At 34.5% G+C, this 22998-nt stretch overlaps 1 protein-coding gene across 3 annotated transcripts in view; it reads left to right on the top strand.

Annotated features, from left to right (window-relative positions):
• The window catches only part of SDCCAG8 (SHH signaling and ciliogenesis regulator SDCCAG8), a 121129-nt gene that overhangs the window by 25590 nt on the left and 72541 nt on the right, over nucleotides 1–22998 (top strand). For 2 of the 3 annotated variants that reach the window (XR_013949141.1, XM_080586759.1), the window contains exons 8-12: nucleotides 430–618; nucleotides 2222–2360; nucleotides 5417–5569; nucleotides 7801–7935; nucleotides 11305–11421. Coding sequence is in view for 2 of the 3 variants with exons in the window: in XM_080586759.1 (XP_080442885.1) it covers nucleotides 430–618; nucleotides 2222–2360; nucleotides 5417–5569; nucleotides 7801–7935; nucleotides 11305–11421 (733 nt within the window). In the remaining variant the exon portion in view is untranslated. The remainder of the gene's footprint in view (nucleotides 1–429; nucleotides 619–2221; nucleotides 2361–5416; nucleotides 5570–7800; nucleotides 7936–11304; nucleotides 11422–22998) is intronic. The other variant, XM_080586760.1, reaches the window with a different exon arrangement.

Below are 22998 nucleotides of genomic sequence, written 5' to 3'. Positions count from 1 at the left end.
GACTTAATGATACTATAAGCAAGAAGAACAGAAAAAAAATATTTTCTTAGGATACTGAAATATTCACACAGCTGATATGTAAATTTATTTACACAGTTTTTTATTGCAAATGAATCCTTCTCTCTGTTCAGACCAATAGGTCAGTCTACAATTTTCATCTAATCTTTTTTCTATATAACTCCACTGTTTTCTGGCACTGCAGAAAGAACAAATTAATATAATTTTGTTTCATATATATTAACAATTCTGTTTGGGTTGTTCAGCTATTATTTCTTAAAGTTTTCCTTACGCTGCTGATGTGTAAAATAATATGTATTACCGGTACTCTTAGAGTTCCTCTTCTCTTGCATCTATAAGTATATGTTGCATATAAATATAGCTTGTAGAAGTGTTTGACTATTGCTGAAATATTTTTTGTTTTCTTTCTAGAAAAGACCTTTCAGAATCTCAGAAGACGTGCGAAGATTTGGAAGGAAGGCTAAAACACCAGAAGTCCCTTGTTTCAGCCACACATTCTAGTCGGGTTGGTGGTCTGTGTCTGAAATGTGCACAGCATGAGGCAGTTCTTGCACAGACTCATTCTAATGTTCATGTGCAGATCATCGAGAGGGTAACAAAGTAAGTTTGGGGGTATTTAGTTTCTCACTGAAAGCACGGTTACTCACATTAAACCACAGAAGTCATAATGTGTTTGGTTGCATTCATAAAGATGTGCACTTATAGGACAATGGAGTCCCAAGTTCAAATTGTAATGCTAAAATTGATGGCAGAATATGACTGTAGCTCACAACTACTCTGAAATCCATGTAATTTTTCTGCTTATTTCGACTGCAAAATAACATTAGTCGTGTAATTATGTTGGGGGAAACCCCAAGGTATCATACTGTTAATAGTCTTTGTTTCCTGCACTTATTCTATAAGCAAACCCTTTGCTCTGTCAGGACAAATGTTATGGAAGTCCATATATTTTGATTGATAAGTTCCTTATCTTTCTATAGTTGGAAATTTTTCTTATTCCACTATATTGCACTTTTATTACGAGGGACATCTAGAATACATTAGCATTGTAATCCCTTTTTTCCTTGGATTTGTTTAATAGGTCTGGGGTTTGGAATAGGATGCATTGCTAACTAATTCGGGTAAATTTCCTTTGAATAAGAAATAAATTATTTGCAGCAACCATTTTTAAATTGTAGTTTTTATTTAAATGATTAAATAAACAGTGATACAGTGATAAAATGTATAAGGTATGGTAATTTATTTGTCACAGAACCTGTGGAAAATCTGAACAAGCTATTAACTAGTACATTTTTGTCACCTTGTGTTATAGGGTGATTTGAAACAAAAGATTCGAGCTAACCTTTTTTCTCCCTCTTACACCATTATTTCAGTGTCAAGAAGATCCGAAATCTACATCTTTGTGATCTAAGACTTATTAAAGAGAAATATATTGCAGTAGGGATTTTCAAAGGGACTAAGTTTGCCCAAATGTTAAAACGAACACACGCAACTGTTTTACCATTCCATCCAGCAGATGCATTCACAAAAAAGCAACAATTTTCAGTCAGAATCTAGTTGTACCTTCCATAAATGGAGACAATTATACTCACCTAATTGAAAAGACTTCACCATGTCAAAATAATGAACAGGTGAAGTTAAGTATTACAGTTTTACAGATTGTGCTACTCCATTTGGTATAGATCTCAGTCTCTGTTATTTCTTAGTTCAAGAAGCTGTGGAGGGATGTAGAATTCAGGAGTCTTATTCTTTAGTTATCTTAGTGATCTGAATTACTTGTTGACCCTAAATATTTCTTTCTTTCCTATTTTACATTTAATTACGGGGTAATTTCATATAACTTTGATATTTTAGAAACTTTTCCTTTTTTTGAACATGGATTCCTATTATGCAATGCCAACTTCAGTGTTATTCAGCTTCAATACGTTTGTGACTTGAGCTCTGCTGTCTTTACGGTTTCACTAATGGTCAATCATTCTGAAGTGAAGGACCGATCAGCAAGCAACTGATATCTTTAATATGTGCTGAGTATTTTCAGTATCTAGCAATATTCCATCTTTCACGCTTTACCCATGGTGGTTTTAGTCTTGCTTTGCTTTTCACCTATATGTTTCTTATCTGTTAACATCTTACACTTGATGCGCCTGTTTTTTTCCCCCCTTGTGGGAAGATATGAAAGAAATTTCTCTTTCTTTATATACAGAGAAAGAGATGACTTGATGGATGCACTTGTTTCAGTGAGACGAAACATGAAAGAGATGCAGCAAAGAGAATCCAATGCTTACGAGCAAGTTAAACAAGCTGTGCAAATGGCAGAAGAAGCCAATCTAGAAAAAACAAAGGTAAATTCATCAAAAAGATGAGAGCTTTTGAGTATTTGCGACTACTACAAATGTTAATTAGTTTTCATGCTGATGAGGGAATACACGCATAAGATCTTTATCACTGACGTAGTAGATTTAAAGGGATTGCATTTTGTGAATACTTCTGAGCAATAACATGAACTTTCTATTTGGATTCTTAAGTTGTCATCCAATGCCGTAGGTTGTATTGCAATCTTAGGCCACTATTTAAATTCTTATGTAGTTTTGACAACTAGAGGATAAAAATTGAAAGATAGAATTCTAAGAGGCATTCATGGCACATGGGAAGATAATTCTTATATCACATTTATGACCTGCTCCTGAAAGAGTACTTGAAACATTTACAAACAACTCTTCTTACCTCAGAAGAGTGCAGTGCAAGAACTAATTAGCTAATGTAATGCTTTGAAGGTAAGTCCTGTGTGAATGCTACCTACATGAACCTTTTGGTACTGTGAAAATAATAGTGATAAAACAAGTTTTGATTTAGTGCTTATGTTAGACCTAGCTACTGTATATATAATCAACTAATTTTGACCTAAATTATTTCCTTGATTTTTAGTGACATCTACTGTGTTATTAGTGAATTACTATGGAATTGAGAGGTGGGGTTTTTTGTTTTGTTTTCTTAATGAAATGCTGTTGTTCTTAATAGTGGACAAAATTGCTTATTTGGTCAATAGAACAATTATATCAGTAGTGTTTACTATCTATCCAGTGTGTGTGTGTGGGGGGGTGGTCTTTATCTGTGAGCAGTGGTGGAAAATATAATAAGAGTTAGAAATCATATATACTTGTTAAATTTGAGTATTATAGCTCCATGTTTTCACTCAACAGAGAGAATCCTTTTGAACCCACCATTTTCCAATAATCACCTGTCTCACCCTGTCCTGAGGGGTTACATTTTTCAATTGCTAACTAGTTTTCTTTGGGCAGGCAAAGTTGTCTCATACAAATATTACTCACTTACTGTTCTTTAAAAGTGTACCAAATACTTTTAATCTATGTAATAAAATAAGAGTAGCAGATCTTCCTGTTTTTTTCATTAGCTGTTGGAGGTCTTCATTGTAATATTCAAAAAGAAAATCCCTGTTGTCTTTTTCAGGGTAGCTCATGCTAGAAATGGCTTAGTAAAACAAAGAACCTTTAATGAAATGGGTCTTTGTACCTGTACTATTTCTGACATAAAAAAGAAAGCAGCTCCATATGGTCTCTACAGACCACCTCTTCCCTGCAGCAAAGAAATGTGAAGTACTATCTGTTTGTGTACAAGACAGAACAGTGGTCTTTTTCTAGGCTCAAAAATTGTAGTAATATGACAGAACAGGGAGAGAAATCTTTTAGTTCTGCTATATAATTTAGCTTTTTAAAAGTACTGTTATTTCTCTTAAGTACAAACTGTCCCTTATTTTCCCAGTCCTATTCCACTCTTAAGGTGAAGGTCTGTTTGTTTGTTTATTTGTTTTGTAAGTGTCATAGAATCCCTTAGAACAGCCCACATGAGAACAGTAAGGGGGCTTGCATTTGGAAACCCCGTGTGTTACAGTTCTACCATCCTGTTGATAGACTGTCTGACCTCGGGTGCTTCTCACTTAAAAAGCACTATTTTTTTCTGTCTTTCAGTTGTCCCTGTAATTTGTGGTCCCTTCTCTGTTGCTTAGAGCCAGGAGGAGATCTAGAAAGGCTAAACTTCCATAGCTGAAGCAAATCCAGAAGTATTTTTTCAACTTAGACTTCATAGAAAAATAATTGTTTGAAATACTCATTATGTAGTCAAAACAGCAGAGCAAATAAAATACACATTTCTTCATGCAATGCATTTCTTCTAGAGTTGCAAGAATTGTGTTTTGCATGTCTACCAAACTACAGCAATCTTATGCACACAATTGTTCACTAATGCTGATGTTACATTTTTAAAAGCAACAAGAAGAAAAGCATTCAAAGCCACAACAGAGGAATTGCCTTTCCAAGGTAGATCTTGCTGATGCGGGGGAAAAAAACCCTGAGAAGGGTCCTGTAGAATTGACATAAACTAACAGAGACTCAGATTATCCTCTTAAAAACAGTGGTTTGATTTGTTTCATTGAGTATTGGGATGTTCATGAGGGAAACTGAGTACCAGAGACTGGCTTTGAGTAAAATAAAAATAAGCACTTTGAAAAAAACTTGTTTGAAAATAAAGGATAATAAGGTATTCCTAAAAGTGGGTTACTTTAGCTTCCTTCAAATAGTATATACTATTTCAGTGTGTATATATACTGGATATATTCAGGATATACTTCTATCACTTCTATCAGTGAAATGAAATCTAGTTTATTTTTTCTCTTTTAACTTCTTTAGAAGAGAGTGCCTATTGTTCCTCTTGAGTACAAACTTACCTTTCTTCTTTTGATAATCTAGTTCAAGCAAATAAACGTTACTCACTTCACATGAGACACATATATAACCTGTGTCTTATCAGATTTCTTTAGCTTTTCTTAAATCTTCTAGGCTTGTTCTCTAGCCTTCTGCACTCAGTAGTTTCCCTCGGGGAGAACAAGTAGAAATGCATACAGTTTGCCAATTTTTCCTTCAGATGTGCAATTGAGCAGTAACCACAGGTTTCCAGTGTTTGCAAGGAGTCGGGTGTTAGAGGCTGGTTCTAGAGTTGTGCATTCAGGAATTTTAAATGCAAAACAAATAATCATTGTGGTTGTAGAAAAACAGCTAGTTATTTGGAAAATATACCCTAAAAATGCTTTCATCTTTGCCCTGACTTCTAAATTAATTTAGAACTTACAAATTACAGTAGGGCATGTATATACATATGTATATATGTTTTCAATTTGTTAGTCCTATTTTAAATGTTGACACAGTAGGATATGCATAAACATTGTAGTAAGTATGTTTAAAAAAAAAGACATCCTTTCTAATAGCAAATTGGTTTCTCTGAAATCATTAGATACATTCTGCAGTTATTTATGTTACGTTTCTTTCACTTAAAAAGTAGTTGTTGTTTAATACTTTGGCTTTGTTACCTCTTTTTTTTTTTTAAGGCTCTAGTCCAATGTGAGCAACTGAAAAGTGAAATGGAACGCCAGAAGAATCGTCTTGAAAAGGAGTTAGCAGCCCAGCTAAATAAGAGGACTGATGAAAAAGAAGCACTGCGGGAAGAAATGAAGAAAGAAAGGGAGGACTTGGCAGCAATGGTATGAGTGTGTTTCTTTCCTATTTGTTTATTACAAGGAGTGCAGGCGTTCTCTAAACTTCTTGGTTGCATGTCTTTAATTTTGTCTCAGTTTTGGATTTGAAAAGTCAGCAAGTCACATTACTATTCTAAAGCAAGGTTTGTTTCTAGCTTCTTACAAATAGTGTTATTTAGGTTGGTAAGTTGAAGATTCAGTATTTAGCACACGTCAAAGTTAGGACTTTTTGCTACTTCGAACTTACATAATATATTATGTTACAATATCATAATTCCATTCTAATATGGTATTTTTCAGAGCAATTTTATTAATGCTTGATTTCCCCACCTGCAGAAATGTGTTGGAATCTTTTTTTTATGTAACTTTGAGACAGAATCTCTGATCATTTATATTGTGACCAACCATTACAACAGAGCCTTGCTAACCTTGTTTTAGTCTTCTAGATCCTAGTGTAACGTGAATATAAAACAAGGTTTTTCTGCCCAGTGGTATATACAGAGGAAACTGCATGCTTAGAGCAGTAAACCTCTGAGGTGTGTTTGATTTGCATCCTCTTCAACTGTTTTCTGGTGGAGGTTTGGAAACAATGTAGTGATTTTCTCATCTGACTGTAGGCTTTTTTGTATTTATTAGCTCCTTTTAGAAATAAGCCATATAGTCTATAAAACAGAACTCAGGCTGAACAAGGTAAACCACTGAAGTGTTTAAAAATGAGGAGCTTCTTCAATAGTGTTTTTGCCTGTGACATGATTGGAAAGCTTCTAACATAGAGAACTGAGATGATGGTTGTATTTCTGGTATTATGAGATGCTGGAATAAGGTTCTGAAGCCGCTATGGGAAGTTGCAGCCTTTGACTCCAATTCCAGATGTTAAAACAGGAATTAAGTACAGTAATAAGGATTAAAGGGTATTTGATATTTCTAAAAAGTGAGCTGTTGTAATTGATCATCAGAACTCTGTTGGCAGAACAAACAGAAAATAAAAAGAAAAAAAAACTTGCACTGAAGACAGTGAGCCATCATTAAGCAGTTGTTTGTTCAAGTCATTATCTATTAGAAATTATCCTTCTTAAGCCATTTAGATTTACTTTAGAGCAGAGTACACTCTAAAATACAGCCTATTAGACAAGCACATTGTACTTTTTATTAGTAGAATAATTCACGCTGTGTCACCATATCACTTTGTATTTCATCACACCTGGTGTTGTTTTACTGAAACTAATCGCAGCTCTGGAGTTCGTCTTTTTCTTTTTTTTTTTTTAATTCTTACATTTATATTAAACAACACATAGTGATAATATGATGATGTCATTCTTGGTAATTAAGGATGATCTGGAATGACTTTCTAGAAAACTTTGATCTATATGTACGATTTAAGTCTACATATGATTTAACTAATGTTTATGCTTCAGGAAAATGACATGGTAGAAATAGCGTATTACGCATCAAGTCACTCTCCATGTGAAATTTTATCACTTGCACTAAGAAGTCATTTGTTTGAAGGGGAGAATTGGCATGATCCACAAATCAGGTGGATGTATAATGAGTGAAAAATAGTTATGAATATATAATCCTCTAGGTTTGGCTTTGAATTCCTTTAAGTTAACCTAGAACTGTCAGACACCATTATTTCCACTTTTATTAGTAAGCTTCAGGGCTAAATAGCTGAAGGGTCACTGCCTCTGTTTCATTGTTACTTTTTTTTTCTACCATTCAGCAAAATTTGATCTGAATTAATTAGAATTTTTAACATATGATTTCGGTATGCTTCTTGTACAACATTATGCTTTGAGTTACAGTGCTGAAATATTAACTGAACTTGGAATTAATTTAAGATGTCATTGCAATGGCAGTTTTCTTTTTACTGGTGCAAGAGATAGCTGGGGGAACATGATTTGATTGAAATTAATCCTACTTAAGGATTGATAAGAAGGTGTTAAATAGTACCCCTACAGCTGAGAGAATAATGCAGCCAGCTGCTTCTGACACTTTGTCCTTACTAACAAGTCCTGGAGACTAGTCTGGTTAATAAAAAATAAATAAATTAAAATAACCTGTAAATTAATACATTTAAATTAATCCAAAACAATAATAAATTAATCCAAAATAATGAACCTATTGTTACATATTGTTTTGCTACATAACTACAGTTTCTTTCAAGGAGGAAGTCCAACAGGGTTTAGATCTGTAGCTGGTTGAATTTCATTACTGTAGTATTCTTGGGATTTTTGCAGGTGACAGCAATGTCTGAGAATGTCGCCATGTTAGAAGCTCAGGTAGAGAGAATTACAAGGGAAAAGAACGCTCTGGCTAACCAGTTAGAAGAATCACAACATCAACTTGCATCTCATGAAACGGAGATGAATAAGGTAGGCATGTATAAAAATGAGTATTGAGCTTGCTTTTCCTTATCGTTGTGACTTGAAAGATGAGAATTTTTTTCTCCATTTTCCTATGTATTGGTAAAGAGCATGTGAAAAATATGAACTTAATCTGAAGACTCCAGAGACACAGTTTTACAAGTAAAGAGAGAAGTCTGTCAAGTCACCGTGTGATCCAAAAACTATGCTTGCTTTCTCATGGAATATGTAAATCTTATTTAAAACTGCAATCCAGTGTTTCATTTTAAAATTGCATTAGGTGTGAATGAGACACCATAGTATTCAACCCTGTCCTGTAATTTCTACCTCTGGGTTATGCAGTGTTAAAGGGAGCAGTAGCAAATTACTATTTTTCAAGTACTTTCCTGTACAAAATGCTATGTGGTGTACTACTTTATTCAGTAATGTTGATGGTAAGCATTTTACAAAGAAATCTTTCTTCCAGTTAAGTATTATAGCTTAAAATACATATATTCCTTCTATTTTTATATATATACACTGTTTTTTAAAAAAAAAGTGTATTTACATAAGATCTGTCTATGTATATATATCACTTTATCATGCATTATTTTGCATGTTTCTCAACCAATTAGAGCCTTAATGTGTGTCATAACATGAGAAGGACTGCAAATGTGTTTTCTAAAACTGATGCTGGAGGATGATCTATTATTGCAGTAGTTATTTTCTTATTAGCTCAGTTTCATCAGTCACTTATAGAAATAACTTCAATTTCATGAATATGAGGGAATACTAGATTTCTATAGAATTGACAAACTGAAAATGAAAATTTGTTAGTCTTTTGAAGTGTCTTTGTGGCTGCCCAGTAATCCTAGAGCCAATCCTACTTACCTAGCAGTTAATTGCAGGATTTTTGGGAGCAATTCATTCTTTAGGCCTCCCCTTCTGGAGAGTTTTCAGCACTCCGTCTTCCTCAGCTGCCCCTGCTGGTAGAAATAGGTGGAAGGAAGTATTGCAGAAAATTTACAGCAAAGAGCCAAACATATTAGAAAACTTGATTCAAATTCAGCTGAAAAACAAACAAACAAAAAAGAGCATTTTAAGAATGTCAAAACAGTTCGTTTCACCACTTCTGAAATTTAAGAGTTTTGATTTTTTCCAGACTGGGCTTGTGGCTGGCAGTAGCCATCCATGGAGGGAGCTGGGGAAGGAGGGGTGTGACGTATATGAATATCTGTTGGTTTGAAGGAACAATTATAACATAGTATTTTGGAGCAGTTTCCAGGGAGAGGTGACACCGTGGTTCCAGTCCTTGCTTGAGTTAATGTTAAGTGATACAAAGCTGAATAGGTGGCTACTTTGCAATAGTCAATGCTATGTTTTCAGTGCACTGTCCTGAGGAAGTGGAAAAGGGTGTTCATGATCATGTGCTCAAGTGAGAATTTTTATACATCCTGGAGGAAAGTTCTAATAACAGAGCTATTGGGACTATGTACTTCACTATGACAGTTTGCACTGGTTGTATGACATTTAAATTCCCTTATGGCTTTGACTCATTTCCAAGCTCAGATTGCCATTATGAAAAACAGTAAATATTAATGCTTTTCCTTTTGAATTATATGTGAAATGCTTTTTTCCCCCGCATGTACTAGAAGTCAGGGGGGAAAAAAAGTTTGGGGTGAGATTTTTTTTTTTTTACCTTCGTTATGAACTACTAGGAGGCTGAAGAATCAATTATTAGGACAGCACCATCTGCTGATTTTTCTGTGTTACTCTATTTGTGCTATGTCCAGAGGAGACAAAGGCAAGGATGGCTATATTTTTTTTTTTTTATTTCCCTTGGAGGAAGGGACATACCACATTTTGTTCATTCTCAATAAAAAGAAAGAAGGAATTGTGAAGACGGGGCTGGCAATCTATGCAGCTGCATTTTAGGATTTTTCAGTTGCATATCATATTTCAGTATTAAAAAATAAATAAAGAAAAAAACACTTTAGAACATTCACAGTCTTCAGAGTATTTGCTACTTTCCATTATTTGCACTGGGGCTAAATTCACAAGCTCTCCTCCAAGAAAATGATCCCTCTGCCCTCTAGTGCTTTTTATTTGTAGGTGGTGCTTCCTTGTAGTTACAACAGTTGGTTTTGTTTGCTTTCTTCTATAAGGTTATCTGATTGCCCTGTGCATATTTACTTTTCTTTCTGTTTTTTTTTTAGGGGGGGAAATATGAAGAGATAGGAGACTGAAAATTAAAAATGAATTTAGACTGTAGAATGTGTGAGAGGAGGTTGCTGAGAAGTACAGTGGACTAACAGCAAATTAAAAATGTGCGTATTTAGGAAGCAAGTCTGAAAGTATAAACAGGGCAGGCAAACAGGGTTAGTTGGAAATAAAGTTCTCTGAGAGTGGCTGCAAGTAAACACATTTGTGTTTTCATTGGGAAATGTGAGGAATGGCAATCTTGCATATGTTTGTTTCATATTAAGGTGAAATGAATAGGCACAAATTGGAGGTGATTGCACAGGAAAAGGATAAAAAGCAGACAACTTGTACCCTATCCTTCTCTATTTCCAACAGATAAATTTAAATAGAATACATTAAAACCCTTAGATAGGGAAATGGGAGAGTAATAGCCCTGCAAGGCAGTAGCTTTGTGGGAGGGATTGGGCTCTCTCCTTCAGGCCCTTTGAAGCTGAGCTGTCTTCAGGTGTTTAAAAAAAAAAAAAAAAAGATAAAAAATAAGAAGAGGGACAAGATGTTGAACATCTCAACAGCACGGAGTACTTGGCTTTGTGGAAGTGATCTTACATGTCTTTAAATGTTGCTCTGATCCCTTTCTTCTGGCCCATGCATATATATGATACAGGCATTTTGAAAATAATTTTTCATTTTGTAGTAAGTCTATAGTGCTTTGATCCAACTTTGAAAATTATTGTATTAACATCTAAACATTTTCTTTCTTAACAGCGGAGAGTTGGCAAGGCAAGAAACTATGCCCTTATATAGGAGTGTGCTAGATCCTTTACTTCTAGGTTTTGAAAGTGTTGACATAGACTTTCTTGGGATTTTAAAGAGAATGGGAGAAGAATATGAAAGCAACAGTAGTTTAACAGTGTTCAGTAGCACATATATTTACAACATAAATATTTATAGTTAGCAAAATCTTGATCCAAATATAATTGAATCTAGAAGGCACTGCATATTTCAAAGTTAATCACTATATAGAGAATTCAGATCCACCTTTATATAAAAACATTTACCATATGTAGTCTTAAAATATCTGTAAATTGAAATACGTTTCATTTAAACGGCCTCTAGAGGGCACCAAAAGATCTAATTGCAAACCCTGGGCTATGGGTTCTTCAAGCTACAGATCATGTTGTCTGTATAATCTAACAGGTGTGTGGAGAAATGCGCTATCAGTTGAATCAAACCAAAATGAAGAAGGATGAGGCAGAAAAGGAGCTCAGAGAGTACAGAACAAAAACTATAAGGGAGCTTGAAATTAAGGACCAGGTAAGAGATGATACTGCTATAACTTTGCAGTTATTAGAAGCCTAAATAGGGTTATTTTGGAAGTTGGAATGATTCGTTTTTCTAATAGTGGTCATTTATTACTGTTAAATGGTTTCTAAATTAATGGCAATAAGCCAGCTGTTACTGTTAAATAAATACCTCTTGGTTATCTTATTCTTGTTTTCAGCCCTAGTATGTTCAGTTTTACATAGTACTCATCCCATGTTTTCATATAGAATTACTCTATCATATGAATTCATACAATGTACTTGAATTGTATATACTGTATACATATGTTTATACACTTTTTTCTCACAAATAAATCCACATGTAATTAGGTATACATATAGCGTGACAAAACAGTAAGAAGTCCAAGTATAACCTAACTATACAAAGGGGGGAAAAAAAAAAATGTTCCCGTTTCTTTAAAGATTCAAGGTTAACAAATGCAGGGCTTCATAGAAAAGTTGTTTCTTTTCTCAAACAAAAGCACAAAAAATAGTTTTAAAAAAGTCCTTTTAGAAAAAATAACTATAAAAATTCCAGTAGACATCGGTTGTTGATTATCTAAATCTGTGTTTTAAACAAATATAAAAAAGCAGTATATGCTTTACAGGTAGACTGTGAGAAAACATCCCTTGCAATAAGAAGGATTATTAGGATTATCTGCAACAAACTTGGCAAACAGCTTGAACTGGTATACTCCGTTTCTTTTGAAGTGCCCTTTTTGTTGAGGTTCTATCCATTTTTTCTCTAGCTATTCAAACTTGTAGTTATTCCTTCATAAGCTGTGATTTTTCACGAGTGAACGTCTTCTGAATACACAGAAGAATGTATAAGATGCACAGAAACATAATTTTTATATGGATTTTGTACTTAGAGCAGTCTATCCAACAGATGTTAAATTTTTTTTTCTTGCAAATTAGTGAACAAATCATATCTTATGTAAGAAAATATGTAGGGGAAAAAAGCAGTATTTCCAAAATCATATTTTATTCACCAGTTGCCCAAAATCTGCATGTAGGACAGTAAGTTTACTAAAACAGTAAGTATACTAAAGTATGAGCTTGGACTACAAACAATATTAATTCAAATTATAATTAAAACGTACCTAAAATCAAAAAGCAAAGTCTACTAGATAAAATAACTCTTAAATATGTAAAGAAAAATCAGACAGCCCAGAAAAACAGGGGCCTTCCAAAGCCTTTTGTTTTCATGTTTTTTGTTTTGTTTTGTTTTTTTTCTTTCCTCCTGCATCCTTTAGGCCTAAGGACACTTTAAAAAAACAAAAAGCAGGCTTGTCGTCTGTGTCTTGACAGATATCACAGATAAGAGAGTTGGCATAATCTTGGCATACAAATAAAACAGGATGTGTTTAATAAGATATTTGAAGAAGTATCTTGGATTTTAAATCCTGTTCTTCAACTTGCTTCAGGATTGCCTTCTGAGCAAATTGCAAAATTTAACAAAATATTTTAACCTCATGTATCGACATACTGGTTTTTTATTCAGTGTGGGAACGAATACACCAAAATGTGGTAATTTATAATTTGATATAATTAAAGTGAAGTGATGGGAGGGGGACTCCCTATCGGTAAAGATTATTAAAGTAATTCAGTAACTACCTGAAGTAATTATGTTGTTCACATGTGATTGTTGGTTCCTTTTTAAAAGAAAGGAGGGGAAAAAAGAAGGAAAACAAGCAATTTTTTAAATACTTAAATTCAGTATCTAGCAGCTGGTTTATAGCTGTGACTCTAATAGTCAAGAAAGTTCTGTATAGGTATTAATATTATTTAATAGGTATTAATGTATAATGTAGGTATTATTTAATGTGTTAAAAGGTGACCAAAAAGAGCATTTTTTTTTTTTAGTATCATTCACTAACTTTGCTTTTAAAAAAAAAAAAAGTTGAGTCCCTGCAAATCATTTCCTATAAATGAAATGAAAACAGCTTAATCACATTTAGCTTCATATTTAAAGAAAACCCTAAAATGTTTCAGCTTATATGGCACCAAATAGCAAACAGTAATTGTTCTTTGGTCTCTCAGCCATGACCTGACCTTCTGGCTAAGACACAGAGTTGATACCTTCCTTGGCCACCATCTGTTCATAATAAATACATATTTATTATTTAAAAGTAGAGAGACAATAGTGTATAAAGTGTCGCTACGCATTTTTCTGTTTAAAAAGTAAAATATCTTTTTCAAGTTCACTTTTGATACATTGAATATGTTTCCTGTTTCTTGATGTGATTGTATTTTTTAATTACAAGGATCAATTTTAGTTTTGAAGTTGTACTTTAGTTGATATGTAATGACTTTCTAAAAAGGATTAATGTTATCCAGGTGTGTCAGAACGGTCATAAATTCCCATATGTACAATTTGGGATGATCAGATAGGTAAACTAAAGATGATATTTATAAATTTCTTTGAAAATGAATTTGTATCCTTTAGGAAAATTAAAGGAAATTATATGTTTGATCTTTTGTGCTGTTTTTTTTCTTAATGTCTACTTTTCTGTATTTATTACTCAACTGGGACTAATTTCAAATATTGGCACTTGAGTAGGACTACCTGTTACTAACATTTGATATAAATATATCTTAAGATAAAGAAGCAATGAGCAATGCTACCATTTAAATTGAATAAGTATTTTGTAATATCATCCATCATGATCCTGATTAACATTAGGATTTGGGCCGGGGGACGGAGAGGGGAGGCATATACCACAGTTTCTCAACACAAAAACTGCATCTGTTCATCTGGCCCAGTATATTATAAAGTAGCATAACCTACTGCCCTCTCTTTTTCTGTCTCAGCTCTCCCACTGTGGATGTAGCTGTGCTGAAATAAAATACTTGTTCCTAAGAAGGTAAAGTATTATAAGGTACATGGGTGTAATGCCTTCATGGCAGTAAACAGTGTCCACACTAGGGGTTGTACTAGCACAGCTATATCGGAGGAAAGTCACGCCCTAGCCTAAATAGCTGTTATCAGAGCAAAAATTGTGGCATATTTGACACTGAGGGAATTCACTTTTGTAATACTTTTTCTGTGAATTTGGAAGCGCTGCATGGCATGATTTGTGTATTTTTGGTAGAAATTTTTCTTCTGAAAAGATGAAGTTGTTTTTCCTCAGATTTGCATTACTTGCTCTTTTCTGCACTGCATTATAAAAAATAAAAATGAAGTCTACTATTAATCATTTGCTTTCTATTTGTCTGTAAATCATTTTCATTTGGTTTATAAAATCTTTGAAGCTTCAGCGTGTAGAAGTTTGTATTACTGGTTTACGTAGTCGCAACCAGTTTGGGCATCTTCCTTATTAGAGAGTTCTGAGTGGTAGTGGGACACCACTGGGAGTTAGGGCTGCCTTCTAATAAAGCAATGGGATGTGTTCAATCCAACTTCAGAAGATCAATCCTTTAAATTTTATTTTACCATGGAATATTGGAAAAATACTTTTTGTAGAAATCTAAGCTTCTACTCTTAAACTGAAAAACAAACAAAAACATTTTTTTAATACCATCTTTAAAATTCTCCAAATGTAGTTTGAAGCAGGGGATAGTAGAATTCTGCTGTGTACCTTGTAGGTGGCAGAATGAAAAGCTCCAGAAATACTATACTTCCCCGCCAGATTTTTACAAGTTATCTGTACATAATGTACATAAGTTTCTGAGCCCAAATAAAGAGATACCGTAGTCACTGATATGCGCAACCTCTACACGTGGAAAGAGCTGTACATGAGTGCATTTCGTTGTTGTATGACAGAACGTAAATGATGTCTATATGCACTATAGACTGAATGACAATTTTGCAGACAAATAAAAATCTGGCAAAATTGCAGTCCAAAAGCATTTTGCCAAAAGGTATTTTGGGAATGTTTATCTCATTTGTCATAAACCCATGATTTATAGTAACCTAATTTAGACATTATAAATGGAGAGATTACTGACTGTCTTCATCAGAAATAAAGCAGGTCGAGAATTTGGGTGTATATCCTGGAAATGCTGAGAGCGTGTCTGATGCAAAACAAATAGGATCTTCTGAAGACACTGATTCCCTGAAATGTCGCCTTATGAATAGATATCAGGCTTCCATGAGTCAGGCTTTAAAAGATTAGGCTTTTCACAAGCTGGGACATTTAGAATATCACCAGATGTTTTGAAACTCAATAAAACTGCAAGATTTGATAACCCTGTTGAAGATGGGTTAGTATTATACGCCAGAAGTAAGAAGAACTGTTAGAAGAATGCTCATTTTTATACTGAAGATTTTGTGACCCCTTTAGTTACAAAGATTCTCTGCAAGTTCTGTTTTTAAAAGAAATTGTTAAGTTAATAAGCAAATGTGACTGCTGTTTCTCAAGGAGAAGAAAAAAAAAAAACACATTGCAGACAGCTTGAAATTCTTAGGATCCAATTTTCACACCTAGTCTGACCTTGAATATAATGGCCTTGAGAGTAACAAAAAAAAAAAAATTGCTTTTGGACAAGAAAGCCTTAAGAAAAACAAAAATTATGTGATAACATTCCACTATAACCAAACTCTTTCTAATGTATTGTTTTCTTTCCTTTTTTCCTTCCTTTCTTCCTTCCTCCTTTCTTTCTTTTTGACATGCAGCGCACTGATGTGAAAATAGGTAAATGAGGAGGGAATGAAATGTTGTTACTTTAGGGCTTGCTTTGATAATAATTTTCTGACTTGTTCAGGAGGAACATGATTGTTTTTATGATTGGACTTACTAGACTCAACTCAATCTTTTTGAGGAAACACATTGATCTGGAGCCCAACAAAGGAAATGTCTAATTGCAGTTACGATATGGCTGCTGCTATAGTTTTGCTTTCCTCTGTCAGCCATCCTCAATGATCAGTGAGGATCGTCGGTCTTCAATACACTCTTTGACCCATTTTCTTGAGAAAAATCCCTGGGACTGGGATTCCCAGTAGTAGAACTTTTTTGTAGTGTTCTACATTTTCTGTACGGATTTGCTTCCCCAGAGCAGCTGGCCTGCTAAGCGGAGTGAGCTGAGCTCTGTCAGCCCATGTTAGTCATCAGGATTTTATTTCTCATAGCTGCAATTGGCCCAAGTAATCTTGGTCCATGTTCTATCATCAAGAGTGGTGTTACCCTTTGAGCAAATAAAATCGTTTATGTGCGTTAAACGTTATTTGAAATAGGAAAAGAATTGCACAGCTTTTGATATAGTGTGCATATACGTTATACTTAGAGAAACGCTTGCTTTCCCAATTATTTTTTTCTTCTAGGACTAGAAAAATGGTGGCCTTGTCACCATTTGTCATTGTTTATCTACTCAGAAGAAAAAGAGTGTAAAAGTCCCTGACTATCACTTGTCTGTTGTCACTTTGTAGCTTTTCTTAATGCTGTTCAGGGGGAAAAAAAAAAAAGACAATCCCACATCAGTCATATGAAAGACATATTTGAAAGGATAAAAGAAAGAAGTTTTATCCTCTCCTGTTTCTTAATAGTGAAGGAGGAGTAATCTCCTTCATTTGTTTCTGTATGCATCCCTCCTTTTCTGAAATTCCCTTATCAGTGAGCAAGCCATCTATTCTCCATCACCCTATTTTCCCCCGTACACTCACCCACAACTTCAGCCCTTTAAAAAAAAAAAAATCTTGTTCCACTGTAGTAGAAAATCATTTGCTTATTTCTGCTGGTGGCTGCTGAGCTAATCTCTAGTACAACAATGTTGTCCATGGGTTTGGAAATTTTGGTCCTGAAATAGTATTGCAGTACAAATATTTTCAAGGAAATAATGAGGTAAAATCCCTCTATAGCATATTTCAGCCACTCACTCTTGCTTGTTTTCCAAGGCACTTATCCACAATATCCAGGGGCCATGTTGCTCTTTAAGAAGAGTTGCCCAAGGACAGCCATGTAAGAATACTGCTTAATTTAAAAATTGCATGTGCATATTCATAAATATATACTTAGCAACATGAATCTTGTCTTTCAATTTTTTCTTTCCCTGACTGCAAGTAACTAACAGATAGAAAGTTTGCTTCGATGGGATTTAAAAATGGTTGAGATCATCCCTCCTCCATGCTATTCCTCATCCTTTCAGTACCCTTGTTCCTTTGTAGCAAACTGCAGCACTGTGCCTCTTGCTTCGCAAACATTTTGGAAGCAGAGGATTTGTTGCTCCTGACCTTTGCATAGCAGATGGCTCTGGTCTTAAAGCTTTGCGCTTTAGTAGGGCACATGGGGTGCCACGGTATTGCCAGGTGTCATTACATTTCTTAACAGTGGTTATGTGGTCACAAAACTTTGCATTTGAGGATTGTGAGACTCCTAGTAGATCAGGCTGGCATAATAGCCATCCAACAAATTACAGCCTGCATTTTTTATCTAGAAAATATCTTTGCTTGTCCCTCCGGTCTTCGGGAAGTCAATTGATTCGTGAAGTGGCCATGAGGAAAACCTTTCAAAGAAACCCTGTGTGTTTATTGGGGATACTTCTGTTCTTGTATTTCTGCTCATGTCAATTGTCTTTCCTGTCAATATATGAATGAGTTCTCAATTTCATGACTAACTTAGGATTTCTGTTTTGGGCTAAATGATTTGTAGAATTTGCAGTTGTATTTTGTTTTTTGAGAATTGACTTCAGTTGAAAAGGTTTTACCCTTTAAAAACAGATTTAGTTTTTGTAACTGCTTTGTATCCCCATTCAGCTTTGAATAGGAAGCAGCAGCAATTCACATAGAATTCAAAAGGGAGAAAAACATTGTTGGGACCTGGCAGGGGTTAACCTCGTGATGGCCCTAACTCTCCTTATAAAGTTGGATAGTTCTTCAGGTGCAATATGCTATGTCAGATGGCCATGCCTGGGAGGTCTGAGGTTTAGAGACCGCTCAGATTCGAGAGTTGCTTGATTGATACCCGGATTAGGATAGAAATGACTGCAAGTGACCCCTGCTGCATGTGAGCTACTAGTTTTCTTTCCTCCAGGTAGAATACCTTGAAATCTTGCTGTAAAAACTGCACGTTCTTTTTTATAGTTAAAAAAAAAAAAAAAAAAAGTTTCATCCCTATGGTAGGGTATGACCGTTCTGTCCCTGATTAATTAGTAGATAAATAAGTAACATTGATTGAGATTAGTGTTAGACAATGCAAAAATTCCCTGTTGCTGTTATATATCATGTTTAAGTGTACTTGGAAGGCCATATTGGTGGTGACTCTTAAAAAGAGCTTAATTTTAGCCTCAGTCTTGTGCACTGTCAATAATTTCTTTGCTTTGAAGGGCTATTTTAGTAAGTGAAACTAAGCATCTGAGCATCGAGACCTGTAAAATTTTATTATGTTTTATTCTGAAGTGTCTGTGATTTTACAGATGTTGATTTGCCTTTTGGGGCTGTATCTGCAAACATGAACAATTACAGTAATTATACTTCACTTCCTGTTACTTTATCTTTGTTATTCTATTTCTTGTTTCTATTTTATATCCCTTTAATATATATATAAAAAATGAAGATAATGAAATGTGAAACAAAGAAAATACTGTAAATTCATGAAAATACCTTCCCCTCCAGAACTACCATACTGCAGAATTTCTGCAATGGTATAGTTAGTGCAGAATTTATTTTCCAGGTTATATTGTGTGTTTTCCTACCTGATGTGTAAGAGTACTGGTATAACAGTGAATGTCATAAATCACTTATTAAGTCATTTGATTTTAGTATATTTTTGATTTGTTAAAAGGCTTCTAGAGTTGTTTTTGCATTTAATTCGGAGTGTGAGTTTTTTATCACTGCTTAATCATTCTCATTTGTTTTTTAAAAAAAAACATTTGTCTTTTCTGTCAGCTTTGCTGCTATTTAAAATTCTATGAAAAACATCTGCTAGTTTGGAATTTAAAGTTCCATTTTTCTGCATACAATAGAATCAGCATCAGTATGAAAAGAATTAGGCAATTATTTTAATCTTTAATTTAGCTTGTTTTGAATGAAATTACTTTATTATTTCATTTTATCAGATTTTGTAGAGATAAAGAAATGTCTAGTTAATTAAACAGCACGTTTTTACAACATACATAAGCATTGTTAGGTGAAGATAATTTCAGATAATTCACGAAGAGGGTATATGAAGGTTGATCCAGTATTTGAGGGCTACTATACATTTTCCAGTAAGTTGCATTTATTTCACTGAATGAGCATCTCCAGTGTGCTCACCTAAAAACGCATTGTGAAAATCAGAAGGCTATTTGTAAACTCGTCGTGAACTAATGAATGAGAAGTGGAACACTTCTTTTAAGAGTTTCAAGAAACTGTAGAAGGCACTATATGCTTCAAACCGTAGAACTTCAAATATAAATCATGTTTGGTGGTAATACTGGGGAAAAAAAAAAAGTTCTATAGAATAAGGTTTAGGCTGCCATCTTTCAAAGGCAGAAGTGCCTGCTGATACTCATGGGAGTTAGGCAACTGCAGTGCAAGACAGATTAAATAATACTTTTAAAATTATGTGCAGAAGTAATAAGAATATTAAAGTTGGGGAGTTAAGCACCAGAAGTTGCCTGTTCCAACCTTAATGTAGTCTTGTTGTACATATACATTATGATAATTCTGTTCCTTGTTATACTGAAAATCTGTTTCAGATTTTCTTAAACGCAAGATTGTCATCTGTCTTTTTTCAGTTCTGTGCTCCATCTCTCGTCTCTCACATACATTGAAAAGTTAAGTATCTCAAAGAAATACTATCTGATCATGTTGTAAAAAGCTGCATCACAAGTGATAGGCACTGAGGGATCAAATTAACGCTGCATGAGAAGCGCAGTTGTCATCAAAATCCTTTAGTTGGTGGTTTGTTTCTGTTTCTCCCTACAATTACGCTGAGGCCCAGATAGCAGCTACAGAACTGCTTGCAGCTTCCCAGGAGAAGAACTAAGAACTAAAAGTAACACAAAAACTAGTTTGAGTCTGAGTAGTTTTGGAAGGACGCTCTCTGAGAAGGTTCCCTGCAGGAACAGTGAAGAAGTTGGCGGTTATTGAATTTTTCTATATTTTGAATTCTGATTATATTGTGATGAGCCTGACTTGACATATTTCAGGACAAAGTGTATACATTTTTGAGCCTAAGGTTGTGTGTAGTAGAAGGAAGGGTTTTGTTTTGATTGTATGAACATGTCTCAAGTTCAGAGGCTTTGTATGTTTCAAACCATCGTCTGAGTTACTAAACCAAAGTAACAAGTAGCATTCAGAGCTTTGGCTGTGAGTTTTCAGCATAATGATGTTTGGCTTCTACAATGTTGCTATTTCTAATGAACTGCTTCAGGTATCTGAAAAATAGTTTAGCTGGTATCCCTAAAGTATGTCTGGATTAGATACCTCTGGTTTCTGAGATGCTTGTTAGCATGTCCTCTTGGGTGACAGTTCTCTCCCATCCTTTTCTTGTGAGGCTGTCTGCTATTTCTGCTATAGTCATTGCCAGAATTCTTGGTTAGAATTCCTACTTTCCTTACCACTCACATTGCTATGACCTCTAAATCCTGTTATTTTAAGATATATTTATTTGTGTCTGTATGCAAAGATCCTGTTAGGGAGTCATTGACTGAGAATTTGTTTCTTTAATTCTACGCTTTCATGACAGCTGAAATCTGTGGATGCATTTTTGAGTTCAAACCTTGCAGGGTAAACATCTGGCTGATGGAGGCAGAACATTTTCACCAGAGGTTCTTGTGCTTGGAATTTACTTCCTTCTGTAGGTCTGTGTCAAAACCTGACTGAGCCTGTTTAACTCGAGGGAATGGTGTAAAGCCCATCTGTTCACTGAAGCTTTTCCCTGACAGAGTGATTGTAGAGTGTATTTATGTTCTCAGCTGTAGTTGTGCTTTTTCAAATACTTAGTTGATACTTTTAGCTAATTCATGGTTTTGTTTTTTGAAAGGTGTGTTGAATAGGTGTATTCTTAAAGGAAATTTTAAGAGTGTTGCAGACTGTCCCTATCTTTAACTTGTAAATACAGGGAAGAACACATGTCCCAGCTTACTATGAATGCAGAAATAATGTTAATGAACTGCTGCTGTTGAGAAGAATAGAGTACAGAGAACCCACTGAGATTTCTGTTGTTCTATTTTAAGTAAGCAGAAGTCTCTAGAAATAAGTGAAAAGAGAAAGCATATGTAGCTGAATACCTTTGCATACCTGGTTTTAAAATATTCTGACAGTGTAATAGGTTGTTACATTCTTTAGAGGTGAAGAGTACTAATGATCTTGCAAATAGTTTCACTGTCTTTGTATTCAAACTTGGAATTACCAATTTAATTTGTTAGGTGGTCTGTGTAATAGAGCAAGGTGACATTCAAATTCTAATCAAAATTTTCTTCATAAGCCTTTGTTGAGTGCTCTTAGGGGAAAAAGTGTTCAGTTAAGTAATTACAAAAATTAAAAATATTAAATAAGAAAAAAAAAGAACATCGTGAAACCTTTTTCTGGATGAAGAAATTGTGTTTGCAACATCATGACATACTACAAGTGATTTAGGTTAACATTTCTTGGGAGGAACAGAGACAAGATTATTATGAAGGTGCTTCAAGTGCAAATATTGGCACCAAATTGCATTCATTTGTTCTTGTAGGATGTTTGAATGAATGATTTCATTAACTGAAGAAGATATTAAGGCTTGTCTACATGAGGAAGCTCTCACAAAATAAGTTATGGTATGAATTTAAAATATAATAGCTATTCAGCACTAACTCCTTACATGAACAATTTTATTCTGAGCTACAAATGACCTTTCACAGTTTAGTTGACTGAACAACATGCAAGTTCCCTCTAGTCCCAACGATGAATAAATATTTATGTATGGAGTTACTGTAGAATATTTACATGAAAAAAATTTACATTGTTAGCTTATTCTGTACTACACTGCCCTCCTTAAAAGCGTCCTTAGGACAAAGGATAGTATTACGTTACAAATGTATTCCTACGGGTACTTGTATGCTATACATGGACTTAGAGCAAAACATATTCCTTCTGAGAATATGTATGAAAAATGTTTAAGTTGCTGACAATATGATTCAGTTAGAGGTAGTAAGTCCAGTGTGCTTCACTGGAATCTAGATATGGTCATGAAGTTTGCTGAGCGTTGTATGTAGAATAAATTAATATACTCATTAACGAAGTTAGATTTACTTACTTGGTTTAGTTGACTTGTAAGGACTAACGATGTAACGAATATGACAGGATTAATAGTGGCTGATGTGTTTAAGATTCAGTCACTAATTACTTATTTTTAGTAAAGCTAAAATCAAAATGACCTTATTCTCTTGCGTAGTATTAGGAGAATATGACAAAAGCTTGATTCCCTTGCATTGTTGCTTATGTCATAGATAAGGAAATGAAGTGAACACGAGCTATCCTCTACACAGCAGCTTCTGAAGATGGCCACTGTTCTGCTTTCTGTCTTTTTAACCCGGTGAATTCTGGACACAAATATGGGAGGTTCACATGAGGATACCGGAAAATGATTTTATGTGTATATCTCTTAAGCCATGAAGACAATTGCGTTGATTGTGTATTAATATATTTAAATGTGATATGCATTATGGCTTT

This window comes from Anser brachyrhynchus (genome assembly GCF_964034855.1).
Source record: "Anser brachyrhynchus genome assembly, chromosome: 3".
In the NCBI taxonomy this organism is placed as follows: domain Eukaryota; kingdom Metazoa; phylum Chordata; class Aves; order Anseriformes; family Anatidae; genus Anser; species Anser brachyrhynchus.
The sequence above is the reverse complement of the archived record's forward strand: the minus strand, read 5'-3'. Positions and strand labels throughout refer to the sequence as shown.